The sequence below is a fragment of the Penicillium rubens genome (genome assembly GCF_028828025.1).
Source record: "Penicillium rubens strain IBT 27055 chromosome Unknown utg000003l_segment0_segment0, whole genome shotgun sequence".
Lineage (NCBI taxonomy): Eukaryota > Fungi > Ascomycota > Eurotiomycetes > Eurotiales > Aspergillaceae > Penicillium > Penicillium rubens.
In genome coordinates, this window is record NW_026890601.1 from 4,294,891 (window position 1) to 4,316,319 (window position 21,429).

Here is a 21,429-nt window from a genome sequence, read left to right on the forward strand (position 1 = left end):
AGATGTCCTAACTATTATATTTTTAGATCCCACTAACGGTACTCATATTAGCCTCAGGGAAAAGACAATTGCTTGTTCCACTTGGTGCCAAGTGTTGCCACTTTGGACCGGAAATACAGCATGCAACTAGTCTATGTTGTAGGGGAATTAACCTGTTTATAGCAGTGATGATAGAGGGAAGAGAAAATTCTACCTGCATATATCCATGGATGCTTTCCAATGTACCTACATAGCTCTTAACTATATCCGTATGTTGTACATTTTAGCAAATAGTACTACAGAGCTATATCGTACATATGCATGTATATAGAGGTCAGGTGAACGTCTCTGCATCTATTCTAAACGTTTAATCACACAACATGAATATAATTAGGAACCGATTGAATTGAAACCGAAACCGAAACAAGGCCGAAAAGGAGGGACCAGAGCTTGTATTTTGGTGGGGCTTTCATTATATTAGCACTAGCCGGAATAAGGTGGAGAGGGAAAAGGGGTCTGGATTGTTTTGGTGTACAGAGTACTACTCCGTATACGGAGTATGGGCTTAGGGGTCAAAGGGTATGGTTAGGATGATAGTCCTGATAGTCCTGTTGTAGAACCTGTTCACTTCCTTAGGCTTAATAGTAATTAATAGTATGAAGGGTGTCAGTTCCCGAACTCCAGCCCGTGGGCATGTCAGTGGCTGGCAACTGACGACATCGGGATGCAAGGAGATAAACGGGAACGGCAATAGCAACGAGGAACAAGAGCCAAATAAACTAAATTAACCAAATTAACCAGAATAATAGAGAATGAAGGATATAATTGGCGTAAACTGCTTTGATTAGATTACTATAATTACTATTACTCCGTATAGACCGCCTAAAATATGTACGTAAACAGCTAAAATAGCTAAACGTGCCTGCAAATAATATAAAATCACGTTCCTCTCCCCCACTCCGTCCCTTTTTTTCCATTCTTCTTTTATAACTGGACCTGTTTCTCTTTCCCCCCTCTATCATCGCAGGAATTGGTGAGTTGTACCCTATGACGGCAGCTTGACATCCCGGATCAAAGTGGCAACTCCTTTCTATCTTTGGGTCTGGAGAGCTTGGGATCTTCTTAAATGGAGCCACGTTTCCCTTTCCTCCTTGATTCTGTTTCACTGACCTCATATCTCTATGAAATAGCCAGTTCCCTTCGAATCCATAATTCTTATCCCCATAACACATAACTCATAATGACCTCCAAGGCTCTACCCACTCACCTTCGAGCCCCTGCTGAGAGCGAGGGCTTTGGTGGAAAGCACCATGGCAAGTCGCAATCGCACATGGTACGTTCGCTTCAGGCGGTGAATCCCTGAGTCCCCCGGATCCCCCGAGCTTGAGAGCTTCGTTCTTGCCATTTTGGCTGTGCCTGCTGTGCCTGCTGTTTTGAGTTGTTTTGAGTTGTTTTGTGCCTTTTGCTGGACGCGTCCAGAACGGACAACTTGTTCTTCTTTTTCTCCCCTGTTTCATCATCGCTGCACCGTTACCCTTGTTCTATTCATCGCATTCAATTGTCTCTATTCACTATCATGGCTACTTTGGCCCCCCCATTTGGTCCAGAACTGACCCGTGAAACCTCCAACCAGGCATTCGAGAATGCATCCACTAGCGTCGCCGCCTCACAAATGCGCAATGCCCTGAACGCCCTCGGCGACACCGTCACCGACCCCAACGAGAAGAAGCGTTTCGAGGCCGAGATGGACAACTTCTTCGCCCTGTTCCGCCGCTTCCTGAACGACAAGGCCAAGGGCAACGCCGTCAACTGGGATAAGATCGCCCCGCCCCAGCCTTCCCAGGTTGTTGGATACGATGACCTCGGTGCCGACGCCTCCGTCGAGTTCCTGAACAAGCTGGCCGTTGTCAAGCTGAACGGTGGTCTCGGTACCTCCATGGGTTGCGTGGGTCCCAAGTCCGTCATTGAGGTCCGTGAGGGCATGTCCTTCCTCGATCTCTCCGTGCGCCAGATCGAGCACCTCAACCGCAGCTTCAACGTCAACGTGCCCTTCGTCCTCATGAACTCCTTCAACACCGACCAGGACACCCAGTCCATTATCAAGAAGTACGAGGGCCACAACGTCGACATCATCACCTTCAACCAGTCGCGCTACCCCCGCATCATCAAGGACTCGCTCCTGCCCGCCCCCAAGAGCTTCGACTCTCCCCTCCAGGACTGGTACCCCCCCGGACACGGTGACGTTTTCGAGTCCCTGTACAACTCCGGTACTCTCGACAAGCTGATTGAACGTGGCATCGAGTACATCTTCCTGTCCAACGCCGACAACCTCGGCGCCGTGGTCGATCTCCGCATCCTGCAGCACATGGTTGACTCCCAGGCCGAGTACATCATGGAGTTGACTGACAAGACCAAGGCTGACGTCAAGGGAGGTACCATTATTGACTCCGACGGCAAGGTCCGTCTGCTCGAGATTGCCCAGGTCCCCAAGGAGCACGTCAACGAGTTCAAGTCCATCAAGAAGTTCAAGTACTTCAACACCAACAACATCTGGCTGAACGTCCAGGCCATCAAGCGTGTCGTTGAGGAGAACGAGTTGGAGATGGAGATCATCCCTAACGAGAAGTCCATTCCCGCCGATAAGAAGGGTGAGGCCGACCAGGCTATCTACCAGCTGGAGACCGCCGTCGGTGCGGCCATCCGCCACTTCAAGAACGCCCACGGTGTCAACGTGCCCCGTCGCCGCTTCTTGCCCGTCAAGACCTGCTCCGACCTGATGGTCGTCAAGTCTGACCTGTACCGTCTCGAGCACGGCCAGCTTGTCATGGACCCCAACCGCTTCGGTGGTGTCCCCGTCATCAAGCTCGGTACCGACTTCAAGAAGGTCTCCGACTTCCAGAAGCGCATTGCCAGTATTCCCCGCATCGTCGAGCTGGACCACCTCACTGTTACCGGACCTGTTAACCTCGGCCGCAACGTCACCCTCAAGGGAACCGTTATCATTGTTGCCTCCGAGGGCAGCACCATTGACATTCCCCCTGGATCCGTGCTTGAGAACTGTGTTGTGCAGGGTAGCCTGAGAATCCTCGAGCACTAGATGTTTTCGTCTGATTCTTTGGTTCTGCTTTGCAGATCCGCATTGTTTGATCTTTCTCGTTTTAACTGGTGCATCCGAGGCTATGGATTCCATGGAGTATGCAAAAGAAGTACTTGTATTACATTACAATAATCCAGCGTCTTTTTCTTTTTCTTTTCCCTTTCTTCCTTATTGGGTTGTTTTTAGTCTAAACCTGACTTTGATTCCCAAGTGCTGTGTTGCTCACCATTCTCAATGCATTGCCAGTTCAACTTTGTTCCTCGCGTAGGCACCTAAATATCTACCTAGGTAGTATAGTTGCGGCTGTATCGCCATATCTCCGCTCTTCCGCACCAATTCGATCTATATCCGCAGTAGAGCCCCCAGGACGCCACATTCAGCCTCCACATCACGAAACCCGACTTTTATATTCGACCAACCCCCCAAAAATTAAATCCGCCATTGCCTTCAGGCAAATAAACTGCCATGATAATAGGCGGGGAAGAGTTCCTCATGATATCTTGACAACGTCATTCGCGGCAAAGCCTATTTGCCCTACTAAACCTCCAAGCAGACATATCAAGTCCTACAATCATTTGAAACAGGAATATACCGTGCAACATGCATTCCTGATCTTGTACAGTTTCAACTTTGTGTTTTCTTGTATATTCCAAAAAGGTACATATTCGATTGTATATCTCATATCTTTTTACATATTCTTTTCTTACATACACTTCTTTACATATTTGGACGATATTTGTTTATAAATTTGCATTTTACATTTAAACCAGACGAAAAAGAAACAAAGCGAACCCCCCCCCCCCCCCCAAAATCCACCTGCTCATGTCGGAATATGAGCCGGAATCACCGTCGTCTTGTGCCCGGTCCCTCGCCTTCGGATGACCGTGACCAAGAAACCTACCATGACCATGATACTGAAAATGGTAGTCCACCGGCTGATGAAGTGAAGGGTTCTGGTACGTGGAAGAAGAGGGTTTCAACTGCTTGTCTGGCTTGTAAGAAGTCGAAGAGGAAGGTGAGATTTATTATACTAACTACACTACACCTACTCTATACATCTACACCTACATCTATATCCACATATCAAAACTAACAAACCCAGTGCTCGGGCACATCCCCCTGCGCAAACTGCCAAACCTTCAAAAGAGTCTGCATCTTCGACGAATCTCTCGACCAACGCCGCCGCGTCGCCGCAAAAAGAACAGCAGATGAACTCTCCTACCACCGCGACCTCCTCTCCGACCTCTTCAAGCTCGTCCGCGAAGCAAATGAATCAGACGCCCTGAACCTCCTAGCAATAATCCGCCACAATGCCCCCGCCGACGAAATCCGCGCCTACATAAACAAAACCCTGTCCTCCCTCGCCACCAACTCGACATCACCAGCCCATAAACAGGAAACAGTCGCCAAGCTCGAGGATATGCGTCAGCTTATCAATGTCGAGGGCAACGGTCCGACGTTCCGACGGAAGGTTATGGATATTCATTTCCTGTGTGATTCCGCGCCTTGTGAGGTGCCTGCTAAGCCTTGGACGAGGGTTACGGCTGATGCGGATCTTGTGTCGCATCTTGTTTCGTTGTATTTTGCGTGGGATTGGCCGGTTGCCGCGGTTTTGGATAAGGGGGTTTTTCTTAGGCATATGGCGAAGGGGGTCTTGGGGTCTGAGTTTTGTAGCCCATTTTTGGTTAATGCGGTGCTCAGTAATGCTTGTGTGGGTATTCTCTTTTTCCTTTGGTTCTTTTCCTCGGGGCTTGGGAGGTTGGAGTCATGGTGTTAGTTCGGCTTGCTGATTGTTTAGTATTTCTCTGAGTTCTCCGAGGCTTATGTTGTTCCTGGTGATATCTCTTCGAAAGGATGTGATTTCCTTGCCGAGGCGGAGAGGTTGAGGGACGAGGAGAGTTCTCAGCCTAGTTTGGCGGGTTTGCAGGGGACGTTGTTGATGTATGAGAGGTTGGTATTGACATCTTTGTCCTGCGTCCTGGTCTGGTGATTGTTCTGACATAGACAGATATGCCATGTCCCGCGAAGACGATCTGGGATATATCATGTTGCACAAGGCTATCCAAATGGGCGAGGCATTGGGTTTGGTCGGCAGCACTGGACCTAGAATGGCTTCGGGCGAGTTATCCCAGGACATGGATATCTCATGCAAGCGCACAGCATGGGGGTTGTTCAATGTCGACACGTAAGTGAGCCCTGCTTGCACTCACCCCTCGAACTCACATTTACATGCCCAGAATGGTCCACACATCCTTCCTCCGGCCAAGTCTCATCGACCACGTCAACATGGCCCGTCTCGATATCAACCCGTCCGAAGACCAAGCCCTGTGGGAGCCATACCCAACTCACCGCAACCCGCGCCCGTCATTCTTCAGTCAATACTTCGACGAAGCATGCAACCTGTCGACAATTGCGCGCGATATCTCGCGCAGCATGTTCGCAGACCACAGAACCAATACCGCCCTCGGTCCCATCCCCCGCCAGAGCCGCGAGGATCTATACGACCGTATCCGCCGCTGGAACGATCTTCTCCCGGATGACTTTGACGTGCGGTACAGACCAGCTCCGCATATCATCTTACTGAAGTGAGTAGCAAGTCCACTTACCGTCTCCAATAAGAGCGAAATACTTATCCACCCAGAATGCGCTACCACGCCCTCATCATAAACCTCTTCAGCTGCATCTCCGAAGACGAGGTCCCACCCATCCCCTTCGAACCCAAAACACCCGAAAGCCCACCGCGCCACACCCCAGAGAGAAAATACAACGCGCGGGAAGTGACGCAGAACGCGGCGCGCGGCATCGCCGCGCTAACGCGTCTGCACCGACGCGAGTTCGGGGTTAGTCGCGCGCACCAGTTCGCCATGTACGCGATCAACCTGGCGCTGTTTACGATGCTCGAGCAGGAGTCGTTTGATGTGCTCGATGAGGATTTCCTTACTCTTTCCAGTGCGTTCTCAGTTGTTGCGAGTCGGTCTGCGCTGGGCCGGAATCTATTTCATATTTTTCGGCAGTCGGTGCGGGCTAAGGCGCAGGGGGATCGGATTCGGGGGGTGAGTTCTGTGCCGGATGAGTTGAAGGATTTGTTTGATGAGGCGTCGAGGGAGAAAGGGTGTAGCCGGTTTGATGAGTATGCTGATGGGCTTGAGAAGTTGAATCAGAAGGATAAGTATCATGGGATTGGGGAGGGGGACGGGGATAGGGGGTTGCAGGATTATCCTGGACTTGGACTTTCGGATATGTTGGATCGGTATGAAAGTCTTAGTCTTGGGAAGGATGATGTTTTGATTGAGAGGTATCGACCTGTTGGATGTTGATGGGACAATGCAATATACAACTGTGGTCATCTCATGTGTCTCCCAAGTACATTTTGCCTTGACAGAATGGCGACATGGGTATGGATGTGGGATAGATATAGATCGTGTACAGTGAGTCCAGATGTATAAAAGTGACAGGAGACTTGTGCGGAATAAGCCAGTTACTGGAAAGTCATAGATTTGGGTATTGCCAAGGTGATTAACCTAGGTAGTTTCATATATAAAGGTGTTTAATTGGAGATAGAACTTGACTGGGGTTGACTTGGGTTGACTGGAAGTGATGTCTGACGTCAAACGGCAGTTCAAGTGGCGATGGCATATCTTCTCCCCATTCCACGTCGGTCATTCATTTCGGATATTTTACGATATTTTTTACCAAGGAACAAATCTCCCTTTTCCTGTTTCTTGTTAAATTCGTTCGAGCCATGGACTGGTTTCGCCCTTTTCACCTTGTAACTTGCTCAATGACATATATTTCATGTCAAGAATATCAAGAATATCCATGGAGACCAACAAACTTGATTAAACAACAGTAAATCCAAAGTATGGATCAGGAGAATCAAGAGACTTTCGAGGACTGGCCATTCAGCTCTGGCTCTGGCTCTGTACCTGTACCTCAACATTCCTATCCCACGCCACTCCCCTTTTCAACCATTCAGACCCAACCATTCTCACCACATATAGCCCAGCCAGCCTCGGCAAGTACGCCAAAGGTAGCTATCCCCCGCCTAGCTGGTTCTGACCCCTTTACACCCGGGCGCCGACGGTCAGCAAGGGCCTGCGAGCCATGTCGCCAGCGCAAAATCAAATGTGACGGTATCCGGCCATCGTGCGGACAATGCGCATATCACAATCACAGCTGCTCCTACGAGGATGTCAAACGAGTGCGCGACCAGAAACTACTCGGCTCCTTGATCAAACGGGTAGATACATACGAAGCCCTTCTTCGGGAACTGGAAACCGAGGTGGACCTTCCCACAGCGCGTAAAATCAAAAAAGCATTAAAGGTAAGTCCAGTCAATGTCAAATGAAGTCTCGGGTCTCACACGAGACTCGGATCTTTACGATTTGAGGCCCCTTGTCATAGACTCTGACTGCCATTTGGCAAATTAAGTCCAAACCTGGGAAATCCTCCAGGAACAATGTCGACTCCGATGATTCCTCTACCTCGATGGGCTCTCTCGATGCTATCGACCAGGTTGACGAAGACCTAAATCGAAACGAGGACGCCCGTGCTGCGGGATTCTTTGGGAAGAACTCCGAAATCAACTGGATTCGCAAGCTGGAGAGCGGCGTGAGTATGAGTCCGCAGGAACAGGTGCCGAATCCGTTTCATATGGAAAGTCACCGTGATCCAGCGTCTGTTCAGCAGCTGCAGCAGTCATTGGAAAGGCAAATTCCCACTTCTATGATGGATTACCATCTTGATAGCCTTGATATTCCGTTGATAGAACCATGCGATCCGTTGGCGGTGCCCCCGCGGGAATTGGCAGACCGATACTTTGACGCCTACCTAACAAACGTCCATCCGACATTCAGCGCAATTCGGAGGACGACCTTTACCTCCCAGTATCAGAAGTTCTTCAACCATGCATCGACACCACACCGGAAATGGCTGGCCATTCTGAACATGATCTTTGCGATTGGTTGTCGCTACTGTCGACTCATAGATGATCCCCAAGGCACCGGTGAGGAAGACCTGCTATATTTGACCCGGGCACGCCATCTGGGTCTGCATAGCAATGTGCTATTCGAGCACACCGATCTCCAACAAATCCAACTTGAACTCCTCGTGGCAGTTTACCTGCTTTGTCTGGGGCAGGTCAACCGGTAAATGCCATTTCCCCATCTCTCCTAAAATTATACTAACTTCCCCCCCAGGGCGTCCAAATTCTCCAGCATGGCCCTCCGATCGGCCCTCTCTCTCGGCATCAACCTCCGCCTAACAGACGACCGCACCAAAGACGCCGCCAAAGAAACCCGCGGTCGCCTCTGGTGGTCCATCTACTGCCTCGAGCATATCCTTACCTCAATGACCGGCCGTGCCTCCTGCGTCGGCGAAGGCCTCTGCTCCGCCCCTGCACCACTCCCTTACGAAGAAGAAGCCTTTGACCACCACGATGCCAAGCGCCTCCTCCAAGATCCCGCCCTTCGTGAAGCCCAACTCCGCTCCACCCTCTTCGAATCCCCCAGCCAACACCACTGCCCTTTATGGGTGACTTCCTGCCCACCCTGCTCATCCCTCTTCTTCAACTTCCTCGTCGACCTAACTCTCATAACGCACGCCCTCATGAACAAAGTCTACAGCATCGAAGGCCTCCGTAAAGGCCCCAGCCAAGTAGAATACCACGTCCAAAAATCCAGTCTCCAAATGGACCGCTGGCTCTCGAAACTCCCCCTCTTCTACCAATTCACATTCCCAAACACCGACCCCTGGCATCTAAACCACCCGAAACTAGACGACGTCTCTGCCCCGTTCGTCCGCGAACGCGTCTGTCTAGCAATGAATTACTATTCCGCTCGCATAACCCTCTATAGACCATGTCTAAGCCACATCCACCAATCCCCACGACATTCCTCCCCAACCGGCGAGCCCACCGCACGCGGTAAACTCCGCTCCGAAATGGCCACACATTGTCTTCAAGCTTCCTGCGCGCTCATCTCCATCCTCCCCGAAACCCCGAACATGACATGGCTGGCTCGCGCCGCGCCCTGGTGGTGTATCCTACATTTCCTCATGCAGGCGACTACCGCTCTCTTACTGGGTTTATCGTACTGTTCCGGCGCGTATATGTCCAACAGTCCAGATCGCGCGAACCCGCTCCTCTCGCCCGCCACACCGTCGGCGCAGGGAGGGACTTACCCGCTGCTGGAGAAGGATCTGAGTACGGCTGTTGCGGCGACGAAGAAGGCGCTTGCTTGGCTTCATACCACTGCTTCTGTCGACCCGGCGGCGCGGAGGGCGTTTCTGCTTTGTGACGGGATTGTTAGGAAGATTGCGCCTGGGTTGGGGATTGATTTGAGTGAGTGGCCGGATGGGAGTTGTTTTGAGGGGTTGATGGAGGGGAAAGAGAGGTCTAGTGGGAATGGATGGAATGTGGATAGTGGGAGTAATGGGCATGATAGTGGGAGTGGGATGGAGGCTTTTGAGGAGTTGGTTGATTTTGAAGGTGGTGTGTTTTGGTTTGATTTCATTATGAGACTATGAATGAATGAATGTCTATACCTATATGTTATTTGAATATACACCGGTCTCTTACTCTAAGTCTCTTATGGTAATTGGTATATGTGTCAACTGGTGCTTTTTACGTCACATATGGGACCTCAAGTCGAATGGGGACGAGCTGGTTAAAGGTGACGGTGGCGTAAAGAGGAATATTAAATCGAGCTTGTGGGCTTATCCTATGGAAGAGGTATACGGAGAAAACCAGATACATGATACAATGTGAGATGAGATTGAAGAGTTGAGAAAGCTAACTTCTTGACTACGAATCTCACAACTTCTTATATTACAATGCCTCCAAGTGAAAGTCCTACGTCCACCCCTTTCTCTACCTCGTGCACCACTGTCTCCAGGAATCCCATTCCAGGTAATTCAAAGCCGCCGGCAGCTGGGGATTTAGATCGAGCTGGGGATTTAGACTGATCCCTCTGATCCCTCTTGCTCTCGGCAATATCGCACAGCCGCTGCCAGGACCGCTTCGCCCTCTCTGCATGCCGCGCCGGAGTCCGGTGATCATTGTCCGCCAACGAACGCGAAAACACCTCATAAGCAAGGTACCCCGTCCAGCCGAGATCGAGGATAGCCTTGAGTATACTGAGAACAGGCAAGAACCCACCACGGTCGGACTCACACAGGAAAAGCCGGCAGTTTCGGGACCAGCTCAGTCGACTGGGCTGGCTCTCCACATACAAAGGGTGGCCCGGGTGGAGGGGCTCGCTGAGACGTTCCGCGTCAGCTATCTGCACGATGAACAGCTTGCTGATATCCAAAGTTGAGGCCATGCGCCCCAGCGAAGCGGTCAGATCGGTCTCAGCGGTGTCCGCAACGCGACCGTCTTTTGTGGTTGGATCGGCGTAGACGGCGCCGGCGATGTTAAATGTATCCAACGCGAGACCGAAATTCGGCCGATTGACTGCTTGCACGATCTCCCAAGACTTTTCCCATGTGTTCACGTGCGTGCCCCAGGCGAGGGCCTCGTAGGCGAATTTGATGGAGGATTCGTGTTGCGCGCCTCGTGCAGCTAGTTCACGGAGGTCCTCGACGATTATATCGACGTCGCGGACTGTCTGCGGAAGCCCGGTGGCTGGGTCTTCGGGGAGGAAGTTCGAGGGGACTAGAATAGTGTCTGCGCCGAGGATTGTGAGTGCGTCCATCCATATCGGAAGCACCTCGTCTAGGATTTGGTTGCGTTTTTTCCGGTCAACGAGGCCCTCGTAGAAGCGTAGGGGTTGGAGGTTGAGAATGACAATGTTTGATTGGTCACACTGCTGGCGAATCCGTCGGGCAGCGGCTAATACAGAGTCGCGGGAAGGGGCCGAGTTGGCAGGTGTAGGACTAATATCTTTGGCGAGGGCCTCAAGATCGTCGATGAAGAGCTCGATCGCTTTGAATCCATTTCGGGCGGCTTCGTCGATCTTGTCGGTGATGCTGTGAAACTCGCATGACCCAAGAGAGACTGTCGTGATAGCTGGCTTACAATCCATCTTGAGAATTAAAATGATAAGTTGAAGTGAAAGGATTGTGGAATGATCGGGGTCGTAATGCCAAAATCCCAATTGCACGGGATTAATTATATATTCATAGGGCAACGTACTCCGTACATATGTAGAATAGCTCTCCACAATGGAAATGGACCAGGATGTAGTTGCTATCAGCCAAAGGGGTGAAAGTGACTGTTCAAGTCGAGAGATCGTCCACGGGTATCCCGACGCCACAATGATCGATCTTCTGCAGTGACTTTACGTCTAATGGCTTAAGATGTGACGCAAACATACAACATAGTGTGTCATGCAGCTGGAATCACCTATGAACAGTGGCGCGCTGAGTTCAGACATTGATCAACAATGCTATTGGAAGAAGCAAAGAGCTGTGTACGCGCTGTGACCGAAGTTGCCTTCTAGGAGATATCTAGGTCTCTCTATTACGGTGGTAATTTTAACCCTTTGCCTAATTGTAGATCTATTATATCCCTCATGACTACAGATTAACAAAAGTTTCAAAATGACGATGTTCATGGGAGAAACGATCTCTGATAGACTACATGAGAGAGAGAGTCTATGTATGTTGTGATAACAAATAGGGGGACAGGCCTCAGCCACTTGGGCAGACAGGCAGCCACCCCCTATAAAACTTATATAGACCACGTCCAATTGAAATGTGTCCCTTACTGGTAACTTTGTATCCCGCGCGATGCAGCTCACTCAAGTCGTATTCCTACAGTGACCACTTGGCTTATGCAGTGTGTGGATCCTCCAAGAATTTATACGAACATGATCAACATGCACGCTTGACCACTTATAGTACAAGTATAGAATACGGAGTACACACTTCAAATGTATTTGTATTGGTCGATGGCTGGCTGAGAGGTGATGGTCGGGTTTAGCGTGCATCAAAGTGGAGACTGGGGACTGGGGCTGAGTTGGCAGCTGAAGAAGTACGGAGTACGGAGTAAATAGTTAACTAGTTATGGATCGCATTTTAAGAAGATGTGATACCACGAAGCCCTGAAGATTCAGCCGTATTACAATTAACAGTTCAGGGTGATCTTAGCCGACATATTCCACTGGTCAGCCGTCGTCGATGCACTCTGACGTGCTCGTCTCTGCATGATTTACTTAACCAATAGAAATCCAGCCTTCTGCTTACAATTAAAAGAAAGTAACCTTTCCATCTCCCTACCTCGCTACTCGTTCATGCAGTCGAGTACGAAGTAGGCCTAGTACGGAGTACGAAGTAGGGAGATCTGCAAGGCGCAGGAATTCATGTCTGTCACAGTTGTAATTATGCGAACGTGACATCGCTGTCAATATGACCTACAGTATATGTTGTACATTGCGTATATACTGTTGAACAAGACCATGGTCCTTTCTTTATGGTGCGAGTCATATCTGGACTTAATGTACTCCGTGGCTATACCCATTGTCACCTATTGCTAACTATACACATGCGACGTATATACACTTTAGAACAAAACCCCCTACAAAACCCCCTCAACATCGTTCTTGTTAGCCTTATTCTTGCCCTTTGTAGGTGGGGCTGTCAACATAGAAAAGAACGACGAAAGCCCAGCGACCAAACATAGAATCCCGAGGACTAGCGTCATAACTCCCCAGCCTAGTTCACGCTTTATCAATCCACCAGCCATGGGGCCAAGCGTTTGACCAGCAGCAAATGCCATGTTGCAGAGTGCATAGGCCCGTCCCAGTCCACTGCTATTCTCTTCCGTGATACCGTGAAGGCTTTCGATCTTGCGCACTGCATTGGAGACATCCCCCATAATAATCGCTTGGACGGTGGTGAGACAGACTCCGACGATAAAAAGCAAGGAGATAATCGCGACTTGGTGGTGGACCGTGTTGGCTTCAGTCCACCGCAGGGCGATCATCGGCACTGCCATCAACCAGAATCCAGTTACCACAACCGTTCGGGGCGTGAAATGCCTTACAAAGTGGGCAATTGGGATACTGAGGACGGAGGGTATCGTCAATGGGAGGAATACAAGTCCTGCGCCCAGACTGGACCAATGGTATGTGTCGAGGACATATAGTGGAAGCGTCTGCATCTCAGTTAGCTGTGATATTCCTCATACCATGGCAGATGTGAAGTACCGTTTCAATGGCAGATAGAATGGAAGAAATGACGAGGACAGAAAATACCAACCCCAGCATGATTGGATGCAAGAAATGGTAAAAGCTCAACGAAGTATTCTCAGAGACACTGTCCAAGAGAGGAGAATCCTCCTGCTGATGGAATTTTGTTTCATCTGTCCCTCTTTTTATTAGCATCTAGCAACATGAAAAAAACCAGTGACGGACCTTCATCCTCTTGTACAATTAACATTCGCAGAACAATGTCAACCACAAGCAGTGCCATTGGGACTCCAAAAGCACCAACAGTGCCGAATCGGGAAAACCTGCTTTGTCAGATATTGAGATCATCAATGGGATGGGGATGTCAGAGAACGTACAGGAAGCCACCAGTCATAGGTCCACAGAGCATCCCCCATGTCAACGATGCCGAGCCACAAGCCATATGTGAACCCAGATGTTCCGGACTGGATGTTTCGGCAATCATACTCAGTCCTAGAACTCCCACAACTGCGCCCGACAGACCCTGACATACTCGAGCCAGGAGTAGCACCCAAATATTACTTGCAGAGATGAATAGGACGGTCGCTAGGGCCATGGCGATGAAGCCGCAAACCAGTGGTGCTTTGCGAGTGCGATATTTGTCGCAAAAATAGCCCACCGCAGCTGTAAACCCTATGATCAGCGCATTAACAATGAATGAATTAGGGATATACCCACGAGAGCCAAGTAAAAGAGCGAGTCCATAACTCGCCAGTAAAACAGATGACCACTTTTGAACTAATTGCAGTCAGCGAATAGGCTCTCCCAAGTCATGGAGATATAAATTAGAAATTACCGTCTTTTGAATCTGTATTGCCATGGCTTATCAATAGGAAAGGGAGTATAGGTACGATCTAGGAATGCGCGTGTTAGCTACTCCATGGATTTTCATAGATCGCTGTGATGCCTCGAGGCGAGAAATACTTACAATTCCATAAACGAAAGTGTCCTATCGCGTGTTTTCAGGTTAGTTGGTGTAATCCAAAGTGTCGAATCCAAGACTTACCGTGAACAGCGCAAAACATAGAGCTACCAGTATAAATGTACTGGAGGATCTTGTTTTCCTAGCATATACGTTTTGAACGCCCATGATGGTGACGGTTGAATTTCCGCGATGTGCTTGCTTAGTTGACAAAAGCGAGACTCGGAATAATTGAACGAAGAAATGAACATGACGAGTATAGTCCAAATTATGAGGAGCTGAAAGCCGGAAACAAGGTGCAGCTGAAATAGCCAATAATCATCTGAATGGACGGTGGCGTGCGCGGTTTCTCGCCAAAAAAAGCAAAGAAAAGGCAATTGTCGATGTATCGTCGATCACCATGTCGTATGAACATATGTACTCCACATGTGAATGCATCTGAATCCAATTTCCACCTGCAGGATCATCATGCATGATGAAAAAATAAAAGTTCATCGATGTACGAAGCTGAACTTTGGTAGTTCCCCCCTACCCCTTGCGGAGCATTCCGTGTGTTCACTTGGATTTACTGATATATATTTGTATTTGGCCTCGGAGTATATCTACATTATACAGGACTGGATTCCTATACTACTTCTTCACTAATTATCCTTCATCATGGCGCCGTCAATCGCAACTCTTGATCATGGCTCTTCTATCATACCTATCAATGGCTTCAAGTTACCCAAGAGACCTCCTCCTCAGATCCCACAACAATTGGTTGATCTTCCACTTACTCTTGGTGAATCCCATATCCTTGAGGCCGCAAACTCCCAGTACTTGGACTACTTGGATCCAGAATTGGCTCGGATTCTTGACATCGAGGCGATTCTCGTTGCGTGCTGGTTGGTCGTGGTACATGGCTTCTCTCCTGTGAGAACCATGTACCTAGAGTTCCATCCTGGGTCAAATTTGTGTTACATAGATGGCAAATCCCAGGGGCCGGATTCGTACGCTCTTGAATTTTCCACGGAGCGTCCATTGAAGGATCTCGTTCGGGATTTCTGTCTTATCAAGGCGGGCATCAAGCCGACTAACCCTGACGAAGGATGGGCTTCTGACGAGAGGACTCACTTTCTCACCTCGGCTGTACGCTATGCCGGTGACCGTCCCAACCTGCAAAACGCACCTTTATCTGCCAATTCAAAGGTACCGTTTGGCCTCTATCCCCAGTCCATAACAAAACTGATCTCGTCTCGTCTAGATCCCCAATCCAAAGCTGATGCTTAATGTCACGAATGACAATGGCAAGCTACACGCGAGTCTTGCTTTCTCGTCGCCTGAGATGTCAAAAGAATTCGCAACAAGCCTTCTCCACTCCTTGAACAAGGTCGTCGCATCCATATACCGTTCCCCCGAAACCTCCTTGGGAGACCTTGACTTATGCTCGGATCTTGACCTCATCCTCTTGCAAAAGTTCACGAGGGAGGTTTCGGACTCCAATGAGGTGTTGTTACATGACATGGCATTGGAGCATGCGAGACTGACTCCGGACGCTCCTGCGATCTGTTCATGGGATGGAAACTTCACATATAAAGAGTTGGATGATCTCACCTCTCGTCTTGCTCTTTACCTGACTGATATCGGGGTTGGTCCCGAAACCTTCGTGCTCAGTTGTTTCGAAAAGTCATCTTTGGCGATTATTGCCCGTCTGGCTATATTAAAAGCCGGTGGGGCGTATATATCCATCGACGCTAGCGACCCTCCCATCTTCCTCGACTCAGTTATAGCTCGCGTCAACGCTAAAGTCATGCTCACATCCCCTGAATACGCATCGAAATATGCCTCGCTTCTTTCAAACGTCGTCTCGATTACGGGGGACATGCTAAAAGAGCTTCCCACAGGAACAGTCTCCTCCACAGTTCAACCACAAAATGCCTGTCTGATTCTATTCACCTCCGGGAGCACGGGTCAGCCCAAGGGTATCATCCAGGAACATCGTTCTTACGCCACAGCAATCCGCGATTACAACAAAGTCCTCGGTCTAGGCCGACACAGCCGGGTATTCCAGTTTGATGACTATGCATTCGACATCAGTAATAACGATTATCTAACAGCTCTGGCAGCTGGAGGCTGTTGTTGTGTTCCAACACCCGAAAAAACCATATCCGCCCTCATTGAAAACATCAACACCACAAACGCCAACATGAGCTTCATGACCCCAACGATCGCCATCCAACTCAGCCACAAAGACGTTCCATGCCTGGAACTTCTTTGTGTCGGCGGCGAACCCATGTCAAACGATCTCCTCATGAAATGGTCACCTCACGTCAAGCTCGTAAACCAGTACGGAATGGGCGAGGCGGCTACCTTCTGCGCATACAACGACAGCCCAAAGCCAGGCCACAACGCCGTTGTCGGTAAATCCGGCAGCGGTGCCATCTGGATCGCGAATCCGTCCTCGCCGGAGCGGCCTGTGCCTGTCGGCGCTGTCGGCGAGATCTTAATTGAAGGTCCACATCTCTCGCGCGGGTATTTGGATGATCTCTGCCAGAAACCTGATGTGGGATTCCTCAACACAGTGCCCCGGTGGATTGCGGATCTCCATCCGTCGCGAGCGCAAACCTCTCGTATCTACCGGTCTGGTGATCTCGGTCGATATCGTCATGATGGAACGGTGGAGCACATGGGTCGGAAGGATACACTTCTTAAACTTAACGGTGGTCGTGTTGAGTCGACTGAAGTCGAGTACATCCTTCGGAAGACTCTTTCACCGGGCGACTTCACCGTCGTCGATATGCTTGGCGAGATTGATGGTACCGATGACCCTATTCTAGTGGCCTTTGTTTATCTGGCGGATAACCCGGCAAACCTCATTCCTGGAGTTTCAGACCACGAAATGTCGTTCCTTCCCATAACGAATCGTGTCCGCGTAAATAGCCTGGTTCAGGCGATGCAGAAGGAAGTGGACACCACGCTGCCAAAACACATGATGCCCAGCTTGTTTCTCCTTGTCGACCGAATCCCCCGTACTAGGTCTAACAAGCTTGATCGCAGAAAGTTGCATCAAATCGCCCAAAAGTGGTATATGGGGAATCAACGTTTGTAAACCTGCAAGCTCCGGCTTTCTCTCTTTGGTTTCAATTGTCTTTGTGTCGGTCAGTTTCAAGCCAGGTGTTTTCAACTGCGCGGGGGTGTTTTGTCTTGTGTACTATATTTGCACGCTTTCTTCATCACATTTGTTTTGTTCATAATTTAACACATGGCTACAGTTTTTGTGGGATAAAACAGTGGTAGTTTGCCCATCAGGTCTTCAGATTCTACATATAAGTGAGGGTTCTTGATAACGGTCCGTGGAGACCGCGCCCTGATCCAGCCTTGGACGCGGCGACAGAGGACATCATATGGTACGTACAGTGACATAGGTAGATAACATGTAGGTGACTGGTGTATACAGGGGTACTGATAAACTGGAAGATGCTCAGATAGGGAGACTGCGCGGATTAGTTATAGTGTTTACTGTTCTAGGCAAGATGTTAAACAAGGATAGTTGTGCACAATCGACAAAATGAGATTAGAACCGAGTATGTACTAAATTGACAACATTAGATATGTAAGAAGAAGGATGGAGAAAAACCACAGGCTAAGTAAACAATAGACGGAGAGAGGAAATGCCTGAGATGCCAATGAGACGAACGCACGCAACGCCATAATAGGCCCACGAAAAGACGTGACAGAAATTTCACGGACGTAAACGATGAAGAAAACGCACATGACCGAATCAAAGAATGATATAAACACCGATGTCCTTTAGAATGAAATTCAAGTCAAAATATACTAGCCAGAAGTAAAACTTCGGTCCAGGGATGTTGCACTAATCGGATGAAAACCATATCCTGCACCACATATAGCACTAGGTTGGTTGCGGTTGCATCTGAACCTGGAAGGTATGCTGATGTTCATGCTGTGGTGCCGGCGGGGGAGGGGCCTGACTCCGTTGTGGAATTGGAGGTCTGCGTGGTTGTCCCGGCATCCCGTGAACAGGGGACTCGGACGACACCGGGTGCTGCATCTGTTGTTGCATCGGAGATTGAAGATATGGCTGATGGGGGGAGGGGCCGCGGGGGGTGGACAGGGGAATGGTGGTGCATTTGCATGTGTGGCATAGAGAGCGGTTGGCCAGGCTGCTGGGGCAGGGATTGACTATGCGGCAAGTGAGAACCGGCCTGTGAGGACATATGTTGGTTCTGTTGCTGATGCATGTGCTGGACTTGCGGCTGCCCAATGTGCTGATTTGGCTGCGCTTGCGAAGATTGATTCTGTTGGAACATGTGGAGGTTCTGCTGTTGCGGCAGGGACTGGCCCTGAAGCATCTGCGGTGGTGTTGGACAGGGCCGTTGGCGCGCCTCTTCATCAAGCGAAGAGGTTGCACGGTTCATTGCTGCCGTTGTGTCTGTCCCCTCACCCAATTGAGTGCTGGCCTCTGCTTGCGTCTGATCTCCACTAGCTGCGGCCGCAGCCGCCGCAGCCGCAGCGGCCACATCAGCCTTGCGAGGTCTCCCACGTGGGCGACCGGTGCCGGGTGCCTTGGGTTTGGCTGAAGCCGGCTTCCTTGGTTTAGGCGGTGGCAAGGGTTGACCCGTTGCGGCTGCCCATGCAATTTGATCAGCCTTACGAGGACGTCCACGTTTCCGCTTCAAAGGAGTCCCGTCCGGTCCTAGAATAGGCGTCCCCTTAGTTGTGCTGTTTGGTGCGGAGCCAGGAGCAGTGGGCGTCATATTCGCAGTGAATGAAGCCTGTCCTGGTTGGGGTACTCCTGGAATGGATTCGCCGTTTTGGGCAGCCTGTGCGGCCTGCGCAGCAAGTCTGGCCGCTACTTCCTCCTTCCTCGGCCGTCCACGACGACGCTTCGCAGGCGGAGTGGCAATCTGGTCACCTCCAGCTGCGGCCGCGGCAGGCATCTGGCCTTGTCCGTTGGTCTGTGTGGGAATAGTGCTAGGAACAGCCATTGGTGCATTGAGTTGAGGTTGAGCATGAGGCTGGGCCTGGGTTTGAACAGTCTGACCTTGAGCCGGGGCAGGCTTCTTCGGTTTGCCTTTCTTCTTCGGCACAGGACTTGTCTCGTCAGGTTTCATGACCGGGCTTTCCGTTACCGTAGGGACTACAGGTGCAGCTGGCTGGGACGAAGGTACGGCACCCGAGTGCGGCCCCTGGTAATGTTGGAATTGTGCCTGGTGCGGAGATGGCTGGAATTGCGTCTGCTGTGGCTGAGTGAATTGCGTCTGGTGCGGGGCGTACTGATGGGATTGAGCTTGATGTTGTTGATATTGAGATGGGTGGAACGGAGGCTGGGTTTGTTGGGAAAAGGCCGACTGCTGTTGGTATGGGTTGTGCGCCTGAGTCTGCTGCAATTTCTGCATCCTCTGCTGCTCCAACTGCTGCTTCTGCTGGTGCTCAAGCCGCTGCTGCTCCACCCGTTGCTGATGCTGTTTTTGTTGCTCGAGCCTCTGCTGCTCTAGGCGATGTTGTTGCTGCTGCTGTTGTTGCTCCAATATCTTTTGCTCATCAAGCTTTTGCTGCTCTAATTCCTTCTGTTGCTCAAGCCGCTGTTGTTGTTCTAAGCGTTGCTGTTGTTCTAAACGCTGCTGCTGAATTTGTTTCTGTTGTTCCATCCTTTGCTGCTGCTCCATTCGTTGCTGCTGAAACTGCTGCTGTTGAATCTGCTGTTGCAACTGCTGGTGTGTCTGCTGAGGCGACTGCGGTTGTGATTGCGGCTGAGCCTGTCGCTGCTGATTCAAGGCAAACATTGATGGGCTAGCCATAGACGGACTGGCCGAGGTATGGGTATCCCTCTGTTGCATGCCCGCGTGAGGTAGCCTGTTCATTCCCTGCTGCGGTGAGGCAACATTCATGGGATGTCCATGAGTGAGGCCCGCTGTCCCCGGCTGCGGCCGGAGGTGGGCGATGGGATTAAACCCACGCTGGAGATTCTGCAGCCCCATAGGGTCTGGGTTGCGAGACATCAAATCCGGCGAGCTCTGCGCCGCAAACTGACCCGGAAATTGGCCAAAACTGCTGCTGGTGGGGTATCCGCCTAATGACCCCGATGTCGGGGTCATCTTGCGCATATCCGGAGATTGCGTTGCGGCGAAGTTCTGCTGAGGTTGCCCCCGAAAAATTGGCTTGTTTCCGGGGAATGGACTGCCATGCTGTGGTAGTGGCGGCCCCGCACCTAGCAAGGGCGACTGAGCATGCTGACGTTGAGGCTGTGGACCCAACGGATGTTGGGGTTGGACACCTTGATGTTGCTGTTGTTGAGGCTGCTGCGGCTGCTGAGGGTGAAATTGGTGACCACCGTAGTTCATCATTTTGTCAAATTTAGAAATGCGCTCGCACTTGGCCGTAAGCGGTAGAGAATGGAGTTATCCTTTTCGACCACGAACCATGCAAGGGCGAGAACTGTCAAAAATGATCAGGAACTAGCGTGAAAAGAGAAATTCAAATACAGAAGGGCGGTTTTCAACGAGACTGTGACCGATGTTGCGCCAGCGCCGCTGATAATTCTATGCGGAGAATCGCCACTTCAGTCGCGCCGAGGCCGCGTGTTTGTTGTTCCCTAGCAGCCTGAGGCCACAAGGCAACAAGGCAAGCAAGGCTACCGCGCACTCCCAATCGGGCTTAGCGGCTACGGAGACCGAGGCGAGTCGGTCAGCGCAGTTTGAGAAAATGAGTCCACGGTCGCGCAAAGGGACTCAGGGGAAGGGGAACAGCTGGGGGGATCCAGAGAGACAGCGCAGGTGAACCAAATCTAGTTGCTAGAGGCCTTAACGGACGTCAGGGCCCAGCAGAAGTAGATTGGAGATGAAGTGGATGACGCTGGGCTGGAATCCTCGATGGCGAGGGAAAAAAACATTAAAAAATAAAATAAAAAATAAAAAAAAGAAATTGGGAAAAAACGGAATTTTCAGATTCTCCTCTCCACATCACGTGATGACCCGCTTCAGTTCCCTTCACACTTTCACACTCTCTCTCTACCTACAACGATGCAGGTAGGATAATCGAATTCATTCATCATCTGAAGTTATAAATGTTTGAAGTTTTGAAGGACTACACTTCTATTTCTCTCCTTAGCTCGTTAACCCTCCCTTTCACACCTGGTCATCTGCTCATCTTCCGCAATCCTTGCAAAGTATAGAATCACACCCACTCACAAGTACTACACAAAGTACGTGTTACCTGAAAACTATGGGGACATCATTCTGCTTCCCTAACATCCTTGCCCT

The 21,429-nt window shown here is 50.3% G+C and overlaps 6 protein-coding genes across 6 annotated transcripts; 3 read left to right on the forward strand and 3 right to left on the reverse strand.

The window, feature by feature from the left end:
- Positions 1-1,219: 1,219 nt before the first annotated feature.
- Positions 1,220-3,076, forward strand: ugp1 (UTP glucose-1-phosphate uridylyltransferase; the record flags this gene model as incomplete). Its single annotated transcript, XM_002568260.1, has 2 exons — positions 1,220-1,312; positions 1,613-3,076. 2 exons carry the CDS (start codon positions 1,220-1,222, stop codon positions 3,074-3,076), a joined length of 1,557 nt encoding a protein of 518 aa, XP_002568306.1.
- An 832-nt stretch (positions 3,077-3,908) lies between these two features.
- Positions 3,909-9,601, forward strand: N7525_007848 (C6 transcription factor; the record flags this gene model as incomplete). Its single annotated transcript, XM_061214223.1, has 9 exons — positions 3,909-4,091; positions 4,179-4,700; positions 4,875-5,026; positions 5,085-5,261; positions 5,314-5,661; positions 5,718-6,129; positions 7,083-7,400; positions 7,481-8,223; positions 8,275-9,601. 9 exons carry the CDS (start codon positions 3,909-3,911, stop codon positions 9,599-9,601), a joined length of 4,182 nt encoding a protein of 1,393 aa, XP_061068654.1.
- A 296-nt stretch (positions 9,602-9,897) lies between these two features.
- Positions 9,898-11,100, reverse strand: N7525_007849 (sugar phosphate isomerase/epimerase family protein; the record flags this gene model as incomplete). The annotated part of the gene is made up of 1 exon (XM_002568263.1): positions 9,898-11,100. The coding sequence occupies one exon, from the start codon at positions 11,098-11,100 to the stop codon at positions 9,898-9,900; it is 1,203 nt and encodes a 400-aa protein (XP_002568309.1).
- A 1,493-nt stretch (positions 11,101-12,593) lies between these two features.
- Positions 12,594-14,335, reverse strand: N7525_007850 (MFS transporter; the record flags this gene model as incomplete). Its single annotated transcript, XM_061214224.1, has 7 exons — positions 12,594-13,172; positions 13,225-13,379; positions 13,432-13,529; positions 13,584-13,869; positions 13,920-13,983; positions 14,174-14,194; positions 14,252-14,335. 7 exons carry the CDS (start codon positions 14,333-14,335, stop codon positions 12,594-12,596), a joined length of 1,287 nt encoding a protein of 428 aa, XP_061068655.1.
- A 489-nt stretch (positions 14,336-14,824) lies between these two features.
- Positions 14,825-17,255, forward strand: N7525_007851 (non-ribosomal peptide synthetase; the record flags this gene model as incomplete). The annotated part of the gene is made up of 2 exons (XM_002568265.1): positions 14,825-15,355; positions 15,411-17,255. The coding sequence occupies 2 exons, from the start codon at positions 14,825-14,827 to the stop codon at positions 17,253-17,255; spliced, it is 2,376 nt and encodes a 791-aa protein (XP_002568311.1).
- An 850-nt stretch (positions 17,256-18,105) lies between these two features.
- N7525_007852 (uncharacterized protein) lies at positions 18,106-20,514 on the reverse strand (the record flags this gene model as incomplete). Its single annotated transcript, XM_061214225.1, has 1 exon — positions 18,106-20,514. The coding sequence occupies one exon, from the start codon at positions 20,512-20,514 to the stop codon at positions 18,106-18,108; it is 2,409 nt and encodes an 802-aa protein (XP_061068656.1).
- Between the last annotated feature and the right edge of the window lie 915 nt (positions 20,515-21,429).